The sequence below is a fragment of the Nicotiana attenuata genome, chromosome 2 (assembly GCF_001879085.1).
Source record: "Nicotiana attenuata strain UT chromosome 2, NIATTr2, whole genome shotgun sequence".
In the NCBI taxonomy this organism is placed as follows: Eukaryota; Viridiplantae; Streptophyta; class Magnoliopsida; order Solanales; family Solanaceae; genus Nicotiana; species Nicotiana attenuata.
In genome coordinates, this window is record NC_031990.1 from 32,825,498 (window position 1) to 32,842,690 (window position 17,193).

At 37.3% G+C, this 17,193-nt stretch overlaps 1 protein-coding gene across 1 annotated transcript; it reads left to right on the forward strand.

Moving 5' to 3' along the window:
* On the forward strand, nucleotides 288-14,884 carry LOC109206732 (putative transcription elongation factor SPT5 homolog 1). The gene is made up of 22 exons (XM_019369591.1): nucleotides 288-788; nucleotides 7,547-7,785; nucleotides 7,894-8,040; nucleotides 8,162-8,320; nucleotides 8,400-8,483; nucleotides 8,768-8,838; nucleotides 8,925-9,279; nucleotides 9,397-9,552; nucleotides 9,644-9,741; nucleotides 9,834-9,882; nucleotides 9,952-10,104; nucleotides 10,197-10,340; nucleotides 10,454-10,550; nucleotides 10,739-10,897; nucleotides 11,113-11,161; nucleotides 11,235-11,329; nucleotides 11,424-11,493; nucleotides 11,963-12,017; nucleotides 12,100-12,217; nucleotides 12,318-12,461; nucleotides 13,560-13,660; nucleotides 14,492-14,884. Exons 1-22 carry the CDS (start codon nucleotides 470-472, stop codon nucleotides 14,735-14,737), a joined length of 3,108 nt encoding a protein of 1,035 aa, XP_019225136.1. The 5' UTR covers nucleotides 288-469; the 3' UTR covers nucleotides 14,738-14,884.

Sequence of the window (17,193 nt, forward strand, 5' to 3'; positions counted from 1 at the left end):
GTGGGGGGGATATGGAGTAATATACGGTACCATAACTTAAGGAGTGATATAAGGTACAATTAATGTACAGTTAAAACATCTTATGGTATAGAATTGGTAATTATGTATACTAAATGTAAAAACCTTAAACATTGAGGGTAATATAGTTTCCAATATGGCATAGGAATGTAAAAATTCCTTTCTCCTATTTGTGCACTTCGCCCAAAGAGTCGCTAGCTATCAACATTGAGCCCAATTGTGAGAAAAGAAACATAGAGCCCAATAGACTCAGAGGCCCAAACGCACTGTCTCTCTCACCGCCACTCACCATTTTCCCTTTTCACTCTCAAATCTTCTCTTCTCTCACCTAGGGTTCCATTACCCTATACATCCAGAGAACCCCTCCATACTCTACACCTACACCTACAAAGAATTATCGAAACCTCCCTATAACTCCACAAAACTCTCCAAATTCGGCGGAATTCACACTATGCCGCGGCAACGGGACTACGACGATGACGACGTGGAACCGGAGGAGGAAGAGGAAGACGTGTACGAAGAGGAGGACGAAGAGGAGGAAGAAGAAGATGATCATAGAGGAAAGTCTGGACGCAAACGGCGTAGATCAGATTTTATTGATGACGTGGCGGAGGAAGATGATGATGAAGAAGAAGACGACGATGATGAGGATTATGGCGGCGGCGGCGGCGGTAGACGACGCCCTAAAAGGAGGACTGGTTCAGAATTTTTCGATCTCGAAGCTGCTGTAGATAGTGATGAGGACGAGGAGGAGGAAGAAGGCGAAGACGGTTAGACTTACTATCTACAGTTTTATTTTGGTCGTTAATTTGTTTTATTCTGTTCATTTACTAATTTGCCTGCATCGAAGAATGAAGAGTTCATCATAAATATGTATTGAAAATAATGTTTTGTTGAAATTTGTGGATGAGCAGATGAAGTAGGATTGGGAGGATAGGTAGAGAGAGCTCTGCTTTGATATTTAGGGTTCCTTTGAACATTTATTTGAAGTTTAAGTTGGAAAATATCATTTGAAACTGAAACCGAAAAAAGTTTGTGGAAGTTAAAGTTGTGTTTGGATTGTTATAGTTTTTTCGGTGGAAGAAGATGATTTGAGAAACTTATGACACAACTTCAAGTTGAAAAAACAAAATTTCTCTAAGTTCAAAGTTCAAATTTCATTCTTGATTTCACAGAGCTTCAGCCTCTTCAATACAGACTACAAAACGCCACCTCATTTTCTTTTTTGATAAGGTTAATAATTTTATTAAAAGAAAAAAGGGGATAACTGCATACAAAAGCCACCACCTTAATGATAGTATATATTGTTTTGGTGATATGAAAACGTGGAGCGCTTGTATATACCATAGGCGAGTATATGTGACGAATAATCATAGGCGTGAGGAAAAGTATGTAGTATAACCTATAGTTGATGTGGTAATAGAGAGAGTTGATGATGTTTTTTTTAAGGAAAGTTAGATGTGGCAAGAGTTGGTGTATGGCAAGTTGAAGAGGTTTCACTTGCCTAGGACTGGTGCTGTAATATAGAAATTTTGGGCTTGTATCTTTGTTCAAGCATTGATGTATATAATGAGCTAACCGACAAAATACAAGATGAGGTCTCATGGTGTATGCTATTTGTTGATAATATTGTGCTAATTGACGAAACTAGCGAGGGTGTTAATCGAAAGCTTGAGTTATCGAGAAGCACCTTAGAGAGTAAGGTTTTAAGATAAGTAAAGGTAAGACTGGTTACATGTATTGCAAGTTTAGTTAGCATGAGAAGAGCGAAGTTAAGGTGATACTAGATGGAATTGCAGTGCCAAAATGCAAACAGTTTAGATATCTAGACTCATTATTTCAATAGAATGGAATGATTGATGAAGATGTTACTTTAGGATTAAAACTGGATGGTTGAAATGAAGAAGTGTTACCAGGGTGTGATGTGATAGAACGATGCCTACCAAGGTGAAAGTTAAGTTATGTAGAACAACTATAGACCAATTATGTTATATGGTAGTGAATGTTAGGCGGCTAAAGTTCAACATATCCACAAGATGAGTGTTGCGGAAATGCGAATGCTAAGATAGATGTGCGGTCACACAAGATAAGATAAGATATAAAATGACCACATTCGCTAGAAGGTGCAAGTAGCACATATTGAGAATAAAATGAGAGAAGGCCGCTTGAGATGGTTTGGTCATGTCCGGCGTCGACCTACAGATGCACCAGTATGTAGGTGTGAAACCATGGTGGGGGAATGCGTGAAAAGGGATGGGTAGACCTAAAATCACATGGAAGGAAGTTATCTCGAAAGATCTACAAATCCTTGGAATCAATATAGACTTAGCTAAAGATAGGCATAATGGAAGAGAAAAATCCGTATAGGTGATACCTACTAGTTGGGAGTATGTTTTAGACCGGATAGAGAACTTCTATTATTATTACCATGTATATATATATATATATATATATATATATATATATATATATATTGGTTACTTGTATTTTTATTTATTTTGGTAATGATGATGAGTTGAGCTAAATGAAAGGAACGGGGATTCATATCGCCGACCCCTACCTGCTTGGACTGAGGCGTAGTTGTTATTACTGATGTATAGGAGGATTGGGACTAGTGGAATATGGTGCAAGCGTGTGGTAAGGAATTAAGGAGAAGGTATCCATAACTATTATGTGACTGCAACTATAACCTGAGAAAGAAAATTCAGCTTTTCTGTAGTTAGTACAAGGATTTTGTGGCACAGTCCTTGTCTATTGACTGTAGAACAAGGATGGATGCTGAAGCACAGAAAACAGGAAATAGAGAAGGATACATAGATTTATCATTGAGGTGTTTTACCTATAAATTTGTTAGCAAAAAATAAATAACCGCTAAAGACAAGGTACATAGGTTGAATAAGTAGGGCTTTTGGACATAGAAAAATGTAAAATTTGAAAAAAGTAATTTTTGTAGTTAAGTTGAGGAAGTGCTTTTGAAATTTGATATTGTGTTTGGACATGTATCTGACTTGGGAAAATGTTGTACTTTTGTGAGGAACTACATTGTTTACTTTACCACTTTTTAAACTTGAAATTCATCTTCAAAAATTTCTGAAACTCATCTTCAAAAATTCAGTCCAATTTATAACCAAACAATAATTTGAAGATGAGTTCGGGAAAAAAGGAAAAATTTCTTATGGACAAGCGGATTGTAAGAGTCGGCAAGAAGTAGCACATGTTTCACAAAGAGGAAACTACTTTAGATAAATTAGGAAAAAAATTACATTAGATTTATCATTGAGGTGTCTTCCCTATAAATTTGGTAGCAAGAAATAAATAGACCCCTCAAGACAAGGTACAAAGTTTGAATAAGAGTATGCAAGAAGTAACACATGCTTCACAAAGAGGAAACAACAACTCTAGATAAATTAGGAAAAAACCACATTAGATTTATCATTGAGGTTTTTTGCCTATAAATTTGGTAGCAAAAACTAAATAACCCTCAAGACAAGGTAAAGGTTGAATAAGAGTGCAAATGAAGTAACACATGTTTCACAAAGAGGAATAAAGTGTTGGAGATAAATTAGGTCCCAATTTGAGCAGAATAAACTGAAAGAAGAGGAAACAGTAAAGAAAAAAGCAGCACCGGATTTTATATTTGACATTTCCAAGACTGACCGCTAAGGTAAAGCTATATAAAGCACCTAAGAATCTGCAAAAATTCACAAGACAACATTGAAGATCAAACCGTTACTCTTAGCCTCTTATTATTATGAATTTATGATTATGGTTATTTGGGAAAGCCGAGTTTAAGATAAGACCATGGAGCTTTGAGATTGGGTACCCTGAGTAGATTTATCTGAAGCTTAGTAGGTCCAAGAGAAAAAACAAAATGCATGCATAATTGTCAGCAAAAAGGGAAAAAGCCATAATTACCGGGGTCCCGGAAAAGAATGTTACTAAAATATCAGGGGCATGAAGTAAAGGACACTGGCTCGAGAATTGAAAACACATTTTAATAAGCGCCATATGAAGTGAGACCAGTCCAAATTAATGTGGTAAGGAGAAAGAGAACATTGCAACTGATTGTGAAAAGGCTAATTAAGTTCTGTAAGGGGGTATGAAGGACTGTCTTTTGTTTTTGTTTGGTCTTTTGGTCTGTTCAAATACCACTTAGGTGTTTGTGTGCAGATTTTATGTTGGTGTATTTTTGATAAAGTAAGTGATTCAGTAGAAGGCATCACAAGGAGGTTTTATGTGGGTGTTTATTTGGGTTTACTTGAACACCATTTTTTGGTGTCTATATTACATGGGTATATACATGTATCATCCCCTTAGACCATAGACCAGTATTATAATTTAACTATCAAGAAAGAGTATGTCGATAATATTTCAATTAGCAGTGCATAATTAGCTGAAATCACAGATATGTCTTTCTCTTAGAATCCATGTAATGATTTGTTCTTTGATGACCGAGAAATTCATCTAGAGCCGACCCTTTTGGGCCAACTGAAGCCTCCGAAACTCGAGGATGATGGGCTTGCCCCTCTACCCTTCTCCACTTATACACCAGAGTTGATTTGCTAGTTGCAAGGCTCGAATCTATGACCAAAGATACAAGTCCTCAACCTTTGCCAATTGAGCTAACCTCTGGTGGTAGAATTCATGTATGGTTGCCTGGATCGTTCAACCTGTCCTAGTTTGCCTTCTGTAATCAGATTTTAGGGAATCCATGTAATGATTTGTTCTTTGATGACCGAGAAATTCATCTAGAGCCGACCCTTTTGGGCCAACTGAAGCCTCCGAAACTCGAGGATGATGGGCTTGCCCCTCTACCCTTCTCCACTTATACACCACAGTTGATTGCTAGTTGCAAGGCTCGAACCTGTGACCAAAGATACAAGTCCTCAACCTTTGCCAATTGAGCTAACCTCTGGCGGTAAAATTCATGTATGGTTGCCTGGATCGATCAACCTGTCCTAGTTTGCCTTCTGTAATCAGATTTTAGGGAATCAATTGGATGGTGAAGTTGCTTCACACCATTCGATATTGAGTAACTGGAAAATGAACTTGTCCCTAAAAAGGTTGTTCACTGCTTGAAGGTGAGATCCCTGATACCATCCTCTCTCTGGTCACAGAGGAAGCTAATGAGACAACTTTTTGTTTGCATTTTATGAGATAAAATGATTGCTAAATCAGGATATAGAGCAATCCCGTGATCTGATTGAATGAGCAACATTAGCGCCCCAAAGTGATACGAAATAGCAGATCGTGGCAATAGATTAGGTCGCACGAAATTGTGGGATCGTCGAAGCTGTAGTATTGGTGACTCAATTTACATAATTATAAGTTTGGCTAAATGGCTAAATACACTCTCACAAAGGTCACAATGAGTTTAAAACACTATCATGTCAATATTTTGACATATTATGTACAATCTAGAAAGAAGAGGGAAGAATGCTTAATTTGCTTACATGTGATAAATTTGCAGCTAATCGGTTTCGTCTTTGGCAGTTGAAAACTAACATTAACCACCATCACATGGTTAAAAGCTACAAAGCACATATCCATACTGTACCTTTGGAAGAGCAAGATACAATAGACCAATGAGTCCAAGCATTTGAATGCGTAATGATACTGATACACAGGGAATTAAGTACAACAACTCAGGGCTGTGTTCGTCCTACCTCGTACTAATAACTATATATAAATGTTCAAGAAGGACGAACAATGCATTTCCAAATTGTACAGAAAGTTAGGTGACTTGTACTATGCACTTGGGTCTATTTTATTGGTAGTTTACTGTTTTTCTCTAATCCTATCAATACGTGTTGTACTGCTTTTTTCCAAGCAAACCAGATGTCTGTTGAGAAGTTTCATTTACCTTCCTATTGCTTCGGATGAAAAAAACGTGGTTCGAACTTTTCTCTTCTTCCCTGTCGTACCTTTGGAAGAGCAAGATACAATAGACCAATGAGTCCAAGCATTTGAATGCGTAATGATACAGATACACAGGGATTAAAAGGGAGACAGACAGAGAATATCTACCATTATGTCAAAAAAAAAAAGGAAAAAGAGAGAAACCTTTGGACACTTTACCAAGAATAGAGTTGAGTGTATTCGTGATAACTTAAATATTTGAGTACCCCCAAAATTTTCAAAAGAATTTCTCATGGAATCTGTCGGATATGGAAATTAAACGTTGAAAATATGAATGTGGACGTTTGCTTCCAGAAATATAATCAACTCACAAACAAGCCATATTGCTTTCTTGCACATAAATGTAACATGTTTAATGTGCAAAATCTCATTTTATTGAAGATGAGCTTTTCACACTACCAATATGAGAGTTTCAAATAGATCATGTCTCCTGAAGATATAATATAGTAGTGCGTTGGCGCAATGGTAAAAGTTGTCGTGTGACTCGGAGGTCACTGGGTTCAAGCTGTGGGAACAACCTCATGCAGAAATGCAAGGTGAGACCGCGTACAATAAGACCCAATGTGGTCCGGTCCTCCCCCAGACCCGGACATAAAGGGTGCGTAGTGCCCCAGATTGCCTTTTTTAATTCGACATTATTAACAAATGTTCGTCTGAGGCTCTTTTTCCTAGAATTCATGCACAATTGTCAGATTATTATCTTCTAGAACCTATTGAATGGTGGTGCGATGGTTTTAGCTATTTGTTTTAATATTATTGTTGGCATAAGCTAGATATTGTCACAACCATTGGAAAAGAAAGAAAAAGCGTATGTTGGGAATGGTAAACATTGAAAATTGGTTTATATATAGTGTCTGAACTGGATTTTGATGAGGTGATTTATTGTAGAGGTTGGATAGTTTCTTTCTTGAGGTGAACGTACGAAACTTTGGGAACCTCAACCTTGATGTAGGAGAACCTCTAAAAGGGGTTGCGCCATGAGCGTGGTGACTTACTTTTGCTAATAGTTTGAGACAGTTGTCCCGGATTGCTTGGCCGTTAAAACATGTCTAGGTCGTGGTTAAAGAGAATTTTTTGCTGAAATGTTCCTCACGAACTTAAGGTACTTGGGATTGACCGAGTCTGGGATCATATGGTTTGGTTATATTTACCATTGGCTGAAAGGAAATTGTTTGACACAGATCCTCTCTGCCTTCACTGACAACACAGTGCCATCAGCTTAAGGGGTATTATTTGACACAACAGCGTAAGCATTGGGCAGCAGCCAAATGGTTTGGTTATATTTGACACCATTGGCTGAAAAGGAAATTATTTGAGACACATCCTCTTTTGTTTAACTTTTGTAGACAGTGGCATCAGCTCAGGGAAATCTTCAGTAGGAAATACTCCATATAGTTTATGTGCAGTCCACTTTGTGGTTGCTGAATTTTGTTTTCCAATTTATGAGTTCCAAGCTAGTGGGGCGTGAATTTTTGTCTAACTTGAATGAACCTATCAGACACTTTGTTGTTAATTAATGTTAATAGGTTTGAGCTTTTCTATTCTTCTGTATCTCTCCCTGCATGGCTTTTTTTGGTTGGTGTTGATTGTTAGATTTTTCGGTTTGCAGATTTCATAGTAGATGGTGGAGCGGAGATACCTGATGAGGATGGTGCCAGACGTGAATATCGTCACCGGATGTTGCCACATGATGACCAAGAAGAAGACCTTGAGGAGCTTACGAGAAGCATTCAGCAAAGATATGCGAGGTCAGCTCATGTGGAGTATGATGAGGAAGCAACAGAAGTTGAGCAGCAAGCTCTCTTGCCATCTGTCAGGGATCCTAAGTTGTGGATAGTGAAATGTGGGGTAAGATATTGGCAGGCTGCCTTAGCGTTCAGCATTTTATCTTTTTGTTTTTTGTTTTTAACCTGAAACATTTAATCTTCTTATTTATTTCTACATCGTATTTTGTAGATTGGTCATGAGAGGGAGGTCGCTGTTTGCCTAATGCAAAAGGCGATTGATAGAGGATCAGAATTGCAAATTAGATCAGTTGTAGCCCTTGATCATCTTCAGGGCTATATATACATAGAAGCAGACAAAGAAGCCCACGTGAGGGAGGTACATTATAAGAGGATACATTATGCATCGTTATGACTCAAATTAGAGCATTAATGTTCCATACAAAGTAATGCGTCTGTCGAGTAACAATAACCGATTATTTGTACGCTGGCTGCTACAGGCTTGCAAGGGTATGCGCAGTATATATGCCCAAAAAGTAACACTAGTTCCTATCAAAGAGATGACTGATGTCCTTTCCGTTGAAAGCAAAGCGGTTGATCTTACGAGGGATACTTGGGTCAGAATGAAGACGGGAACTTACAAGGGAGACCTTGCGAAGGTTGTCCAGTACTCTACATTATGTGTTTCAATGAGTAAATTTGACGTCTCATCTGACATTCCATGATTCTGCTTTGTAGGTTGTGGATGTATATTATGACACACAGAGGGTCACTGTAAAATTAATTCCACGGATTGACTTACAGGCTCTCTCTAACAAGTTGGTATGTTTACTTGATGGATTCTTGTATTTTGACATTTACTAGGCCTTTATTTGGCTGGAGAGACTAATAGGTTCAGTATTCTTGAGATACATGATTGTTAAATGTCAATGTTGTAAGAACTTTTTGACTTCCTAATCTCATTATAAGGATCGTTAGTACCTAGCCGACTTATACACCTTTTGTAGAGCATTACTAAAAATTTTGCTTACCTGTTCAAAAGAAATATTGATGTCCTAAGAGCCAGTTGATATGCTGCCTTGCTTTTGTTGACACTGTTTTTGTAGGAAGGAAGGGAAGTTCAAAAGAAAAAGGCATTTATTCCTCCGCCACGCTTTATGAATATTGATGAAGCTAGGTAATTGTTCCTTGGCGTCTTGTTTCAGCAAGAGCACAACCCATGGTCTTTATAGAATTGTTAAATTTGTTTCTCATTGGCTGCAGAGAAATGAATATACGTGTAGAGCGTAAGCGACACCAGTCAGGTGACTATTTTGAGAATATTGGAGGTATGCTGTTCAAAGATGGTTTCTTATATAAGACAGTAGCAATGAAATCAATCAGCACCATGAACGTACAGCCAAGTTTTGATGAACTTGAGAAGTTTCGCCAACCTGGTGAGGGTGGGGATGGTGATATGGCTAGTCTATCTACTTTGTTTGCCAACCGAAAGAAAGGTCATTTTATGAAGGGTGACCGCGTTATTGTGGTGAAGGGGGATCTCAAGAACTTGAAAGGATGTGTTGAGAAAGTTGAGGAAAATACTGTTCATATCAGACCAAGTGTGAAAGATCTTCAGGTGGATAGTATTCCCCCTTCTTTAAATACGTGTTAAATATGTGTCATTCATTCATCAAGTGTCTCAGAAGGAGTGAGTACTATATTTTTCATCAACGTGTTTCCCTGACTTTGGCAGGATACTCTGGCTGTTGGTGAGAAAGAGCTCTGCAAGTACTTTGAGCCCGGAAATCACGTGAAAGTAATATCTGGTTCATCTGAAGGTGCAACCGGTATGGTTGTTTCTGTTGAGGGGCATGTGGTAAACTTGGTATCCGATACAACCAAGGAGCTTGTAAGTTGAGGAAGTCTGGTAATTTGAGTCTCTAATCTGAAGTCCTTCAGAATAATGCTGATATATGCCATATGCTTTTTTATATCTGCAGCTCCGTGTATTTGCTGATAATGTTGTTGAGAGCTCTGAAGTAACATCTGGTCTCACTCGTATTGGGGAGTATGAGCTCCATGACCTTGTAATACTAGAGTAAGCACTTTTTTGTTATAAGAGTAACATTAAACAGTTTAGTCCTTTTCGAACCAATAACTAATTTTCTAAATTGATTACTTTTTGTGCAGCAATAAGAGTTTTGGCGTGATTATACGTGTAGACAGTGAAGCCTTCCAGGTGAATACTATAGTTTTGAGGTTGGATTATTCTGTTAATTGTGTTGCTCACATTTGAGTGATATTATAGGTCCTTAAGGGTGTACCTGATAGACCTGAGGTAGCACTTGTTAGACTTAGAGAGATCAAAGGGAAAATTGAGAAGAAAGGGAATGCCCAAGATCGGTTTAAGAACCAGTTAGCGGTGAAAGACGTGGTAAAAGTTCTTGAGGGTCCTTGCAAAGTGAGTAATTGGCGTTTCAAAAGATTTTCTTGTTACTAACATTGATCACACATGGTGTTTGTTTTCATCATAACCATTCCTGTTACTTGTAGGGAAAACAAGGTCCTGTAGAACACATCTTCAGAGGAATTGTTTTTATTTATGATCGCCATCACCTTGAGCATGCTGGTTATATTTGTGCCAAAACTCAATCTTGTGTGTTGATTGGTGGCTCGCGGGCGAATGGTGATCGAAATGTATGTCTGTATTTTCTTGCTTCTTGAAGTTTGAGCTCATTCTTGATCTTGCAATTCTATCTTAACTATTGTTTTGCGGGCTGAATTTTGTGCTTGCAATGGAACTCCTCTAGGGTAACCCATTCTCATCAAGATTTGCGAATCTCAGAACTCCACCACGTGCTCCTCAATCTCCAACAAGATCTTTTAGAGGTGGCCCACCTATGAGCTGTAAGTTTCTGATAATGGTGCTATCTTGATGTTTTAAGTTATTTCTTTTTAAATTTTATTCCCCCCTGTGGAGTCCATCTGATCATCTGGCTATTATATTAAATGCTATTTGTTACATTTGTGATCTTTATTTTGCTGTTCTCCATTTAATCATTAGTCTCTGAACTTTTATGTTTGGTGTGCTCTAGATGGAAGAGGGCATAGAGGTGGAAGAGGGCATGATGCTTTAATTGGAGCTGATGTGAAAATTCGTCTTGGGCCATTTAAAGGTTGTAAGGGGCGTGTTAAAGATATCAAAGGAACTTCAGTCCGTGTTGAACTGGAAGCCCAGATGAAAGTTGTTACAGGCAAGTGTTTTTTCAATGTCAGTAATTGCCCTCATTTATTTTTTCCTTTTTTGGTTTGAGGTGGGTGGGGGGTGGGGGACCAAAAGTGATTCATTATAAACAAGGGACCCTTTTTGTACAGAATCATCCAAATTTAGGCAGAAATTTCCTTTTCGATTTTTTTCTTCCAAGTTTTGATTGCTTACATTCTTTGCTGACTGCAATGTTTCCTGCAGTTGATCGCAATCATATTGCGGATAATGTTAACGTGACAACACCATTCCGGTAAATATATTTCCGATTGCAAACTTTGAGTTATTGAGTGTTCACCGTCTTACTGTTGTTCTGTTTATTATAGGGAACCATCTAGATATGGTTTGGGAAGTGAAACACCATCACATCCTTCAAGGACTCCACTCCACCCATTTATGACACCTATGAGAGATCCTGGAGGTCCATTTTTCTGCTGCCATGTTTCAATGGTGTTTTTCATCTCTTTTTTTCTCACTTGTTTGACTTTATCTCTTTTCATCAATTTCCTCTACAGCAACACCTATCCATGATGGCATGAGGACGCCAATGCGTGACAGAGCATGGAATCCAATGAGTCCGCCTAGGTATGTTATATCACTGGTGGAAACAATCCAAATGGCTTAAGCTTTTGAAAATTGTAGTAGTGAAGGCCATGTATCTGTCTAGTTCTTACTTGACATGAACTAATTGATCTCAGGTTTGAAGAAATGAAAAAGAGCTTTTTCTTTACTTGAAGTATGACATTATGGAAATAGGGATCTGTCCATGTACTTTGATTTGGGACTTTCTCCTCTTTGTATGGCTGAAATTCTTTTCTTTGTATATAAAGGGGTGAGGATCGGATTTGGTCTTGAACTTGAAAGCCTTTGTCTTAGCTAGATAGTTTGAGTGCTGATTTTTGGTCTTCATTTGTGTTCATGATTACACTTTTAAGTGACATGCTCTCCCTTTAGATTAGTCTTGCTATTTCAGTTTGTTGCTTTTACTGTCATAGATTTAGTGAGTTACAATTCCGTTCTCTTGATATTAAATGGTTGCATGGCAAAATACCAGGGAAAATTGGGAAGAAGGAAACCCTGCTTCCTGGGGGTCAAGTCCGCAATATCAGGTTTTCATTCTTTCCACTTTATTTCCATATAAAATAAAGTTCTCTCTTTTAATGTGATTATGACACTTCCTTCATGTTTCAGCCATCTAGCCCTCGTTCAAGGGCTTATGAAGCACCTACTCCTGGTTCTGGTTGGACCAACACTCCCAGCGGTAATTACAGTGATGCTGGGACCCCAAGAGACAATGGTTCTGCATATGGTAATGAACAGTTTCTGTTTACAGGAGTGAAAACCTATTACATCGTCTTTTTCAGGTCCTTGTTGGAGAAAGTAATGCCATTTTCCTTTATTCCATATAGCTAATGCTCCAAGTCCTTACTTGCCGTCAACTCCTGGTGGACAACCACCAATGACACCGAGCTCAGCATATATACCTGGTACTCCTGGCGGGCAGCCAATGACTCCTGGAAGTGGTGGGCTGGATATGATGTCACCTGTAGGAGGTGAGTTCCCTGCTCGACACCATAGTTTGTGTAGCTTTTGGAATTACAAATTACTATAATATATCTTCATTCAAAAAAGAAATTACTATAATATGAAAGATCAAATGAGAAACATTTTATTCTATTGAGCTGGTAAACTTGTGATCGCTGCAGAATTAGTTATTTTTACCCATAATCTCTTACATTCTAGGAAAATAAAACATTTTATTGAGATCAGCTGATCTCGTTTCCACTTACCGAAGGATGAACTAGTGGGCGTTGTAATTCATGTTCATGCATTTTAATTCAATGTTTTAGCGTGTAGATGTCTTCCATGTTTTTGATGGTATTTATAGTGTGTTTCAGTAGTAGACCGTTGCAGTATTAGATTGAAAATTTGTCTTTTAGCTTATGTGCTAAATTTTTGCATATTCACAGTGATATTTGTTGATTGTTAATGTGAAAATTGCTCTAATATTAATCAAAATCACAATGTGGGTAATACAAAGAAGTCCCGACAGTTGTGTATTTACAGCTTGAAGCTTAGGCATAGAGGAGAATGACCTTAATGCTGTTCATTATTGCAAATGCATCTTATTATTTAAGCTTTGGGTGTATAGTTTGGTAAATTCAATATATGTGGATTATCTTGGTACCTGTTGCTGGTGGGAGGTGGCAGGTATCCCGTGGAATTAGTCGAGTTGCGCTCTAGCTGGCCCGGATACCATGGTTATAGATATAACCATGGTATACCTGCCACCTCGATATATATATATATATATATATATATATATATATATATATATATATATATATCTGGATTCTCTTGGATAGTTGTATACAAACTTTTACTTTATTGGCTTGTGTTTTACCTGTTATACGGTAGGAAGAGAGTTGCATGAAAATGTCTGATATTAATGATGATGTATCTCTATAGTCAAATGTGAGGCCCCAAATGTAAATGATAACATCATTGTAACTGGATTTGCTTGATGGTTAGTTGGAGAACCTGTCTTATCCTTGATTGAGACTCATGCAACTTCACTCTTGTCGTCTAGTAGAGTGTTAGATAATGCTGTTTTCAACTTTCAGCAATGGTTGGCAACTTTGTAATTGCAGGTGGGGATACTGAAGGTCCTTGGGTCTTGCCTGATATCTTGGTCAATGTACGGAAGTCCAATGATGATACTGTCACTGGAGTTGTCCATGACGTGCTAGCGGTATGTATATTCTATGATGATTTGGCTTCCCTTTAGAAGGCATTTGCTTCATAAACTATGACATGGGTGTGCATGTGATAAATATTAACATGTAGAGGGTGTTATCTTTGGGAAGGGCATAGAAACCTCTTAACCACTTCCCAAGCAGATGCATTCAACGTGTAAATATTAATTTGGAAAGTGATTATTAAATATTTATTCAAGGTATCCTAGGCAGTGGTAGTGAAAATGGCGAACTTATAATTTATATTTGTATTTGAATTCGTACCTTTTAATTGCTCGTTCGATGTTTATGCTAGAAGAATGAATTTTAATCATCTCTGATTTTGCTGGATTAGATCTTGAACTTTGTAATATACCATCTGCTCCAATTTGCTTACACTCTCGAGTCGTATCAAAATGATTGATATCATTCTATTACTATACGATATTCACAACTTTCAAGCATTTAAATTCATTAAACTGTTCACGCTTCAACTTTGATGAGATCATGAGATGTCTTTTTTAAAGCCATTTCTTTTTATATTTTCTTCCGTCATCAGTATTATATATATACAAGCCAATAAAGTTAAGCAGACTGTTTATTTTAGCTTATATAGAAGTATGTTAATGGCTACACATGTCATGGCATACCAACATACTTGTGCACTTGTTATACATATTCCTGTGAAGGTGATTGACTGATTGCGTTGATCAGACTTCAAGAGGTTTTTTCTTCTGCTTCTTGGTCTTCTGGCTGCGAACCTTAGTTAAAACCTCCTTTTGAAGGAGAATAATTTGTCTTTTTGCGCGGTAATTAATCCAACATTCTTTAACTTGCCGCTGGAGCAGGATGGTTCCTGTAGTGTTGGTCTTGGATCGAGCGGCAATGGTGACACTATCATTGTACACCCAACTGAAATTGAGATAGTTGTACCAAAGAAGTCGGATAAGATCAAGATCATGGGTGGTCCCCAACGTGGTGCCACTGGTAAGCTTATTGGTGTTGATGGCACTGACGGGATTGTAAAGGTTGATGATACTCTTGATGTTAAAATTTTAGACATGGTACTTTTGGCGAAGTTAGCGCATGCATAGGGACTATCAATTCTAGTTAGCGAGCACGTTGTGGTCAATAGCGATAGTTTGCATTTGTATCATATTTTTCATGTTATGCTAATCATGAGTTCAAGGATCAATCTTTGTGTAAATCTTTCCTTCAGAGTTATCTGTCCTTTTGTTCAATTTGGTCTGTTACGTATGAAAGGACGATATAAATGCATTTCAAAAGAAAATATGTTTAAAAGGACACTATAAGTGCAGCTCACATTCTCTCATAGTTGAGCGTAAGACACGGAAGGCCATCATTCACATAATATCTGATGTGTTCTTTATTTGGGTTTTAATTGAAGGCCTTAGTGATTTTCTGTAGAATTCGTTTTAGTTATTGCTATTCTCTGGCAGTTGTATGGTTGTATTTTAAAAAACAACAGAAGACGATCGCTGAAATCTTATTTCACCTTTACTGCGAATTTCTGTATGGGGTAGGCCTCTTTATTCTTGGCTATTTTTAGACTTTTGTATTTTGTATTTCCCGATCTCTGAGAGCAATCTCACTAGCACAAGGTTATCTTCACATAGTGCTTTGCTCCTGCTGCTACTTGCTTACGACTTTATAGGGTCTTGTACTTGAATGTAGGGATTAGGGATGCTCCGTGTGAGTTAGTATAATGTTGTGTCATCGCATTATTTGGAATTACTTTTGTTCTTTTGCCTGAACTGTGTAAAAGTATAAGCACGTGAAACCAGCGGAATTTATTTCACACAGGAGTATTTCATTTATTTTCGCGGATCAACTTCTATAAATTGCTGACTATGACAAAAATATAATATTAGCCAATGTCTTAAAAGGCGGGGGCGTGAGGCGAGGCGTTTTACTTCAAACGAGGCGAGGCGTAAGCCCTTAGACATGGGGCGTAAGTCCCATGGATATTTAAATTTTACTAATTTCAAGAATTTTAAGATAGTATAACATAAAAAATAATTATAAAAATTACATTAAAATCATGAAATTATAATAGATAATCTATTTAAAATATTTATAATTTATAATTCAACTATGAATAATATAAAAAGTATGACATATATCGCAAATTGGCTGCAATGTTGTTACAACTCAAACATCAAAAGTAATGTATTTGATACAAAATCTTATATGTATCTCTTAATTAAGGAGTAATAAATCTTGAAAGAGTTTCGATATTATAATTTGATATTTTTCTTAAAATACTCCTTTAATTTAATATGCTTTCTATTTGAAAGAGAATTTATATAAAAACATAATTCACAATTTAAATATGATTCTCTGGCATTATTTATTTTTAAGTTTGAACAAGTTAATAAAGTGACACATAATTCACCATACAATACCATGATAATTAATTATTTGTAAATAGTTACTAGCTTACTGAGCTATTAAATTAATAAGTATTGTTTCTCGTAAACGTGAAAAAATAATATTTAAAAAAATAATTATGAAAAAATTACGGGCTATTATATAGTAAAGACAAACAAAAGTTAATAAATAAATACTTTTTAAATGAAAGATTTATTTAAAATTAACTATCATAGCAGTCTTAGTGGATAACGTGCAATAATTTTTATTTTAATTATGACATAAAATACTCTCAACTTAATGATTTATGATTAAGAAAAAAGTAATTTTGAATAGTCAACGATTTATTAAGAAAATTTGAGGATTTACAAGGTTAGTTACATACAATTGCATAAAGTTCTATTAGGCGAGCCCAGTACGCTGGGCGTCGGGCGTGTCCAGGGCGTAAGCCCCGATGGTCGGGGCGTAAGTCTCACGGAACTAAGCCTCACACATAAGTCCAGGGGCGTTTTACGAGTGCTCCGCCCCGGGGCGGGCCCCGGGCGAGTTCCATTTCTGCCTTTTAAAACAGAGATATTAGCTAGTTTATGCTTCATGGTGTGTATGTTTTTCTCCCCATTCAAGGCTGTGGACAACAAACATGCGGCAAGGTTTTGATTTTCAATTGGCAGGTAATAGTAAAAAAAAAAGTGACCAAATCTTCTTGCTTGGCGTAAGATAATTTGCATGCCCTTTGACAGATAAAGCGACAAGGATTAATTGGAATAAACAATTCGTGTAGTGCACCATAAGTTTCATGAGTTCGATTTATAATGAGAACACGGAGATAGAAATAGGACCAATTAGCATCAGAACTTCATTGCAAAGGGGATTAGGAAACATGAACCATCGCGAGCCTGGGACATGGATAGGGGTGGCAATGAGCGGGTTGGGTTGAATCTGAGCGAGTCAAATGCTTTAGGTTAATTAATGGGTTATTGTCCAACCGAGCCCAAAGTGTACTTGTGCAAAGATGGGGGGCGAAGTGCACAAATAGCCACTAAAAGCAGCTGCTTTTATTTTAAAGCCACTGTTTTCAATGTATTTAGGCTTTAGCCACTACTTTAATAAACTTATACTTGACTGACGAAATACCCTCTGATATAGTTATACCTACGCT

Excerpts from the sequence above, each read along its gene's own strand:
- LOC109206732 (XM_019369591.1), top strand. The coding sequence starts at position 470 with ATGCCGCGGCAACGGGACTACGACGATGACGACGTGGAACCGGAGGAG. Across the intron at positions 10,898-11,112 it reads CCAGATGAAAGTTGTTACAG|TTGATCGCAATCATATTGCG; the intron begins GCAAGTGTTTTT and ends TGTTTCCTGCAG. Across the intron at positions 11,162-11,234 it reads AACGTGACAACACCATTCCG|GGAACCATCTAGATATGGTT; the intron begins GTAAATATATTT and ends TGTTTATTATAG.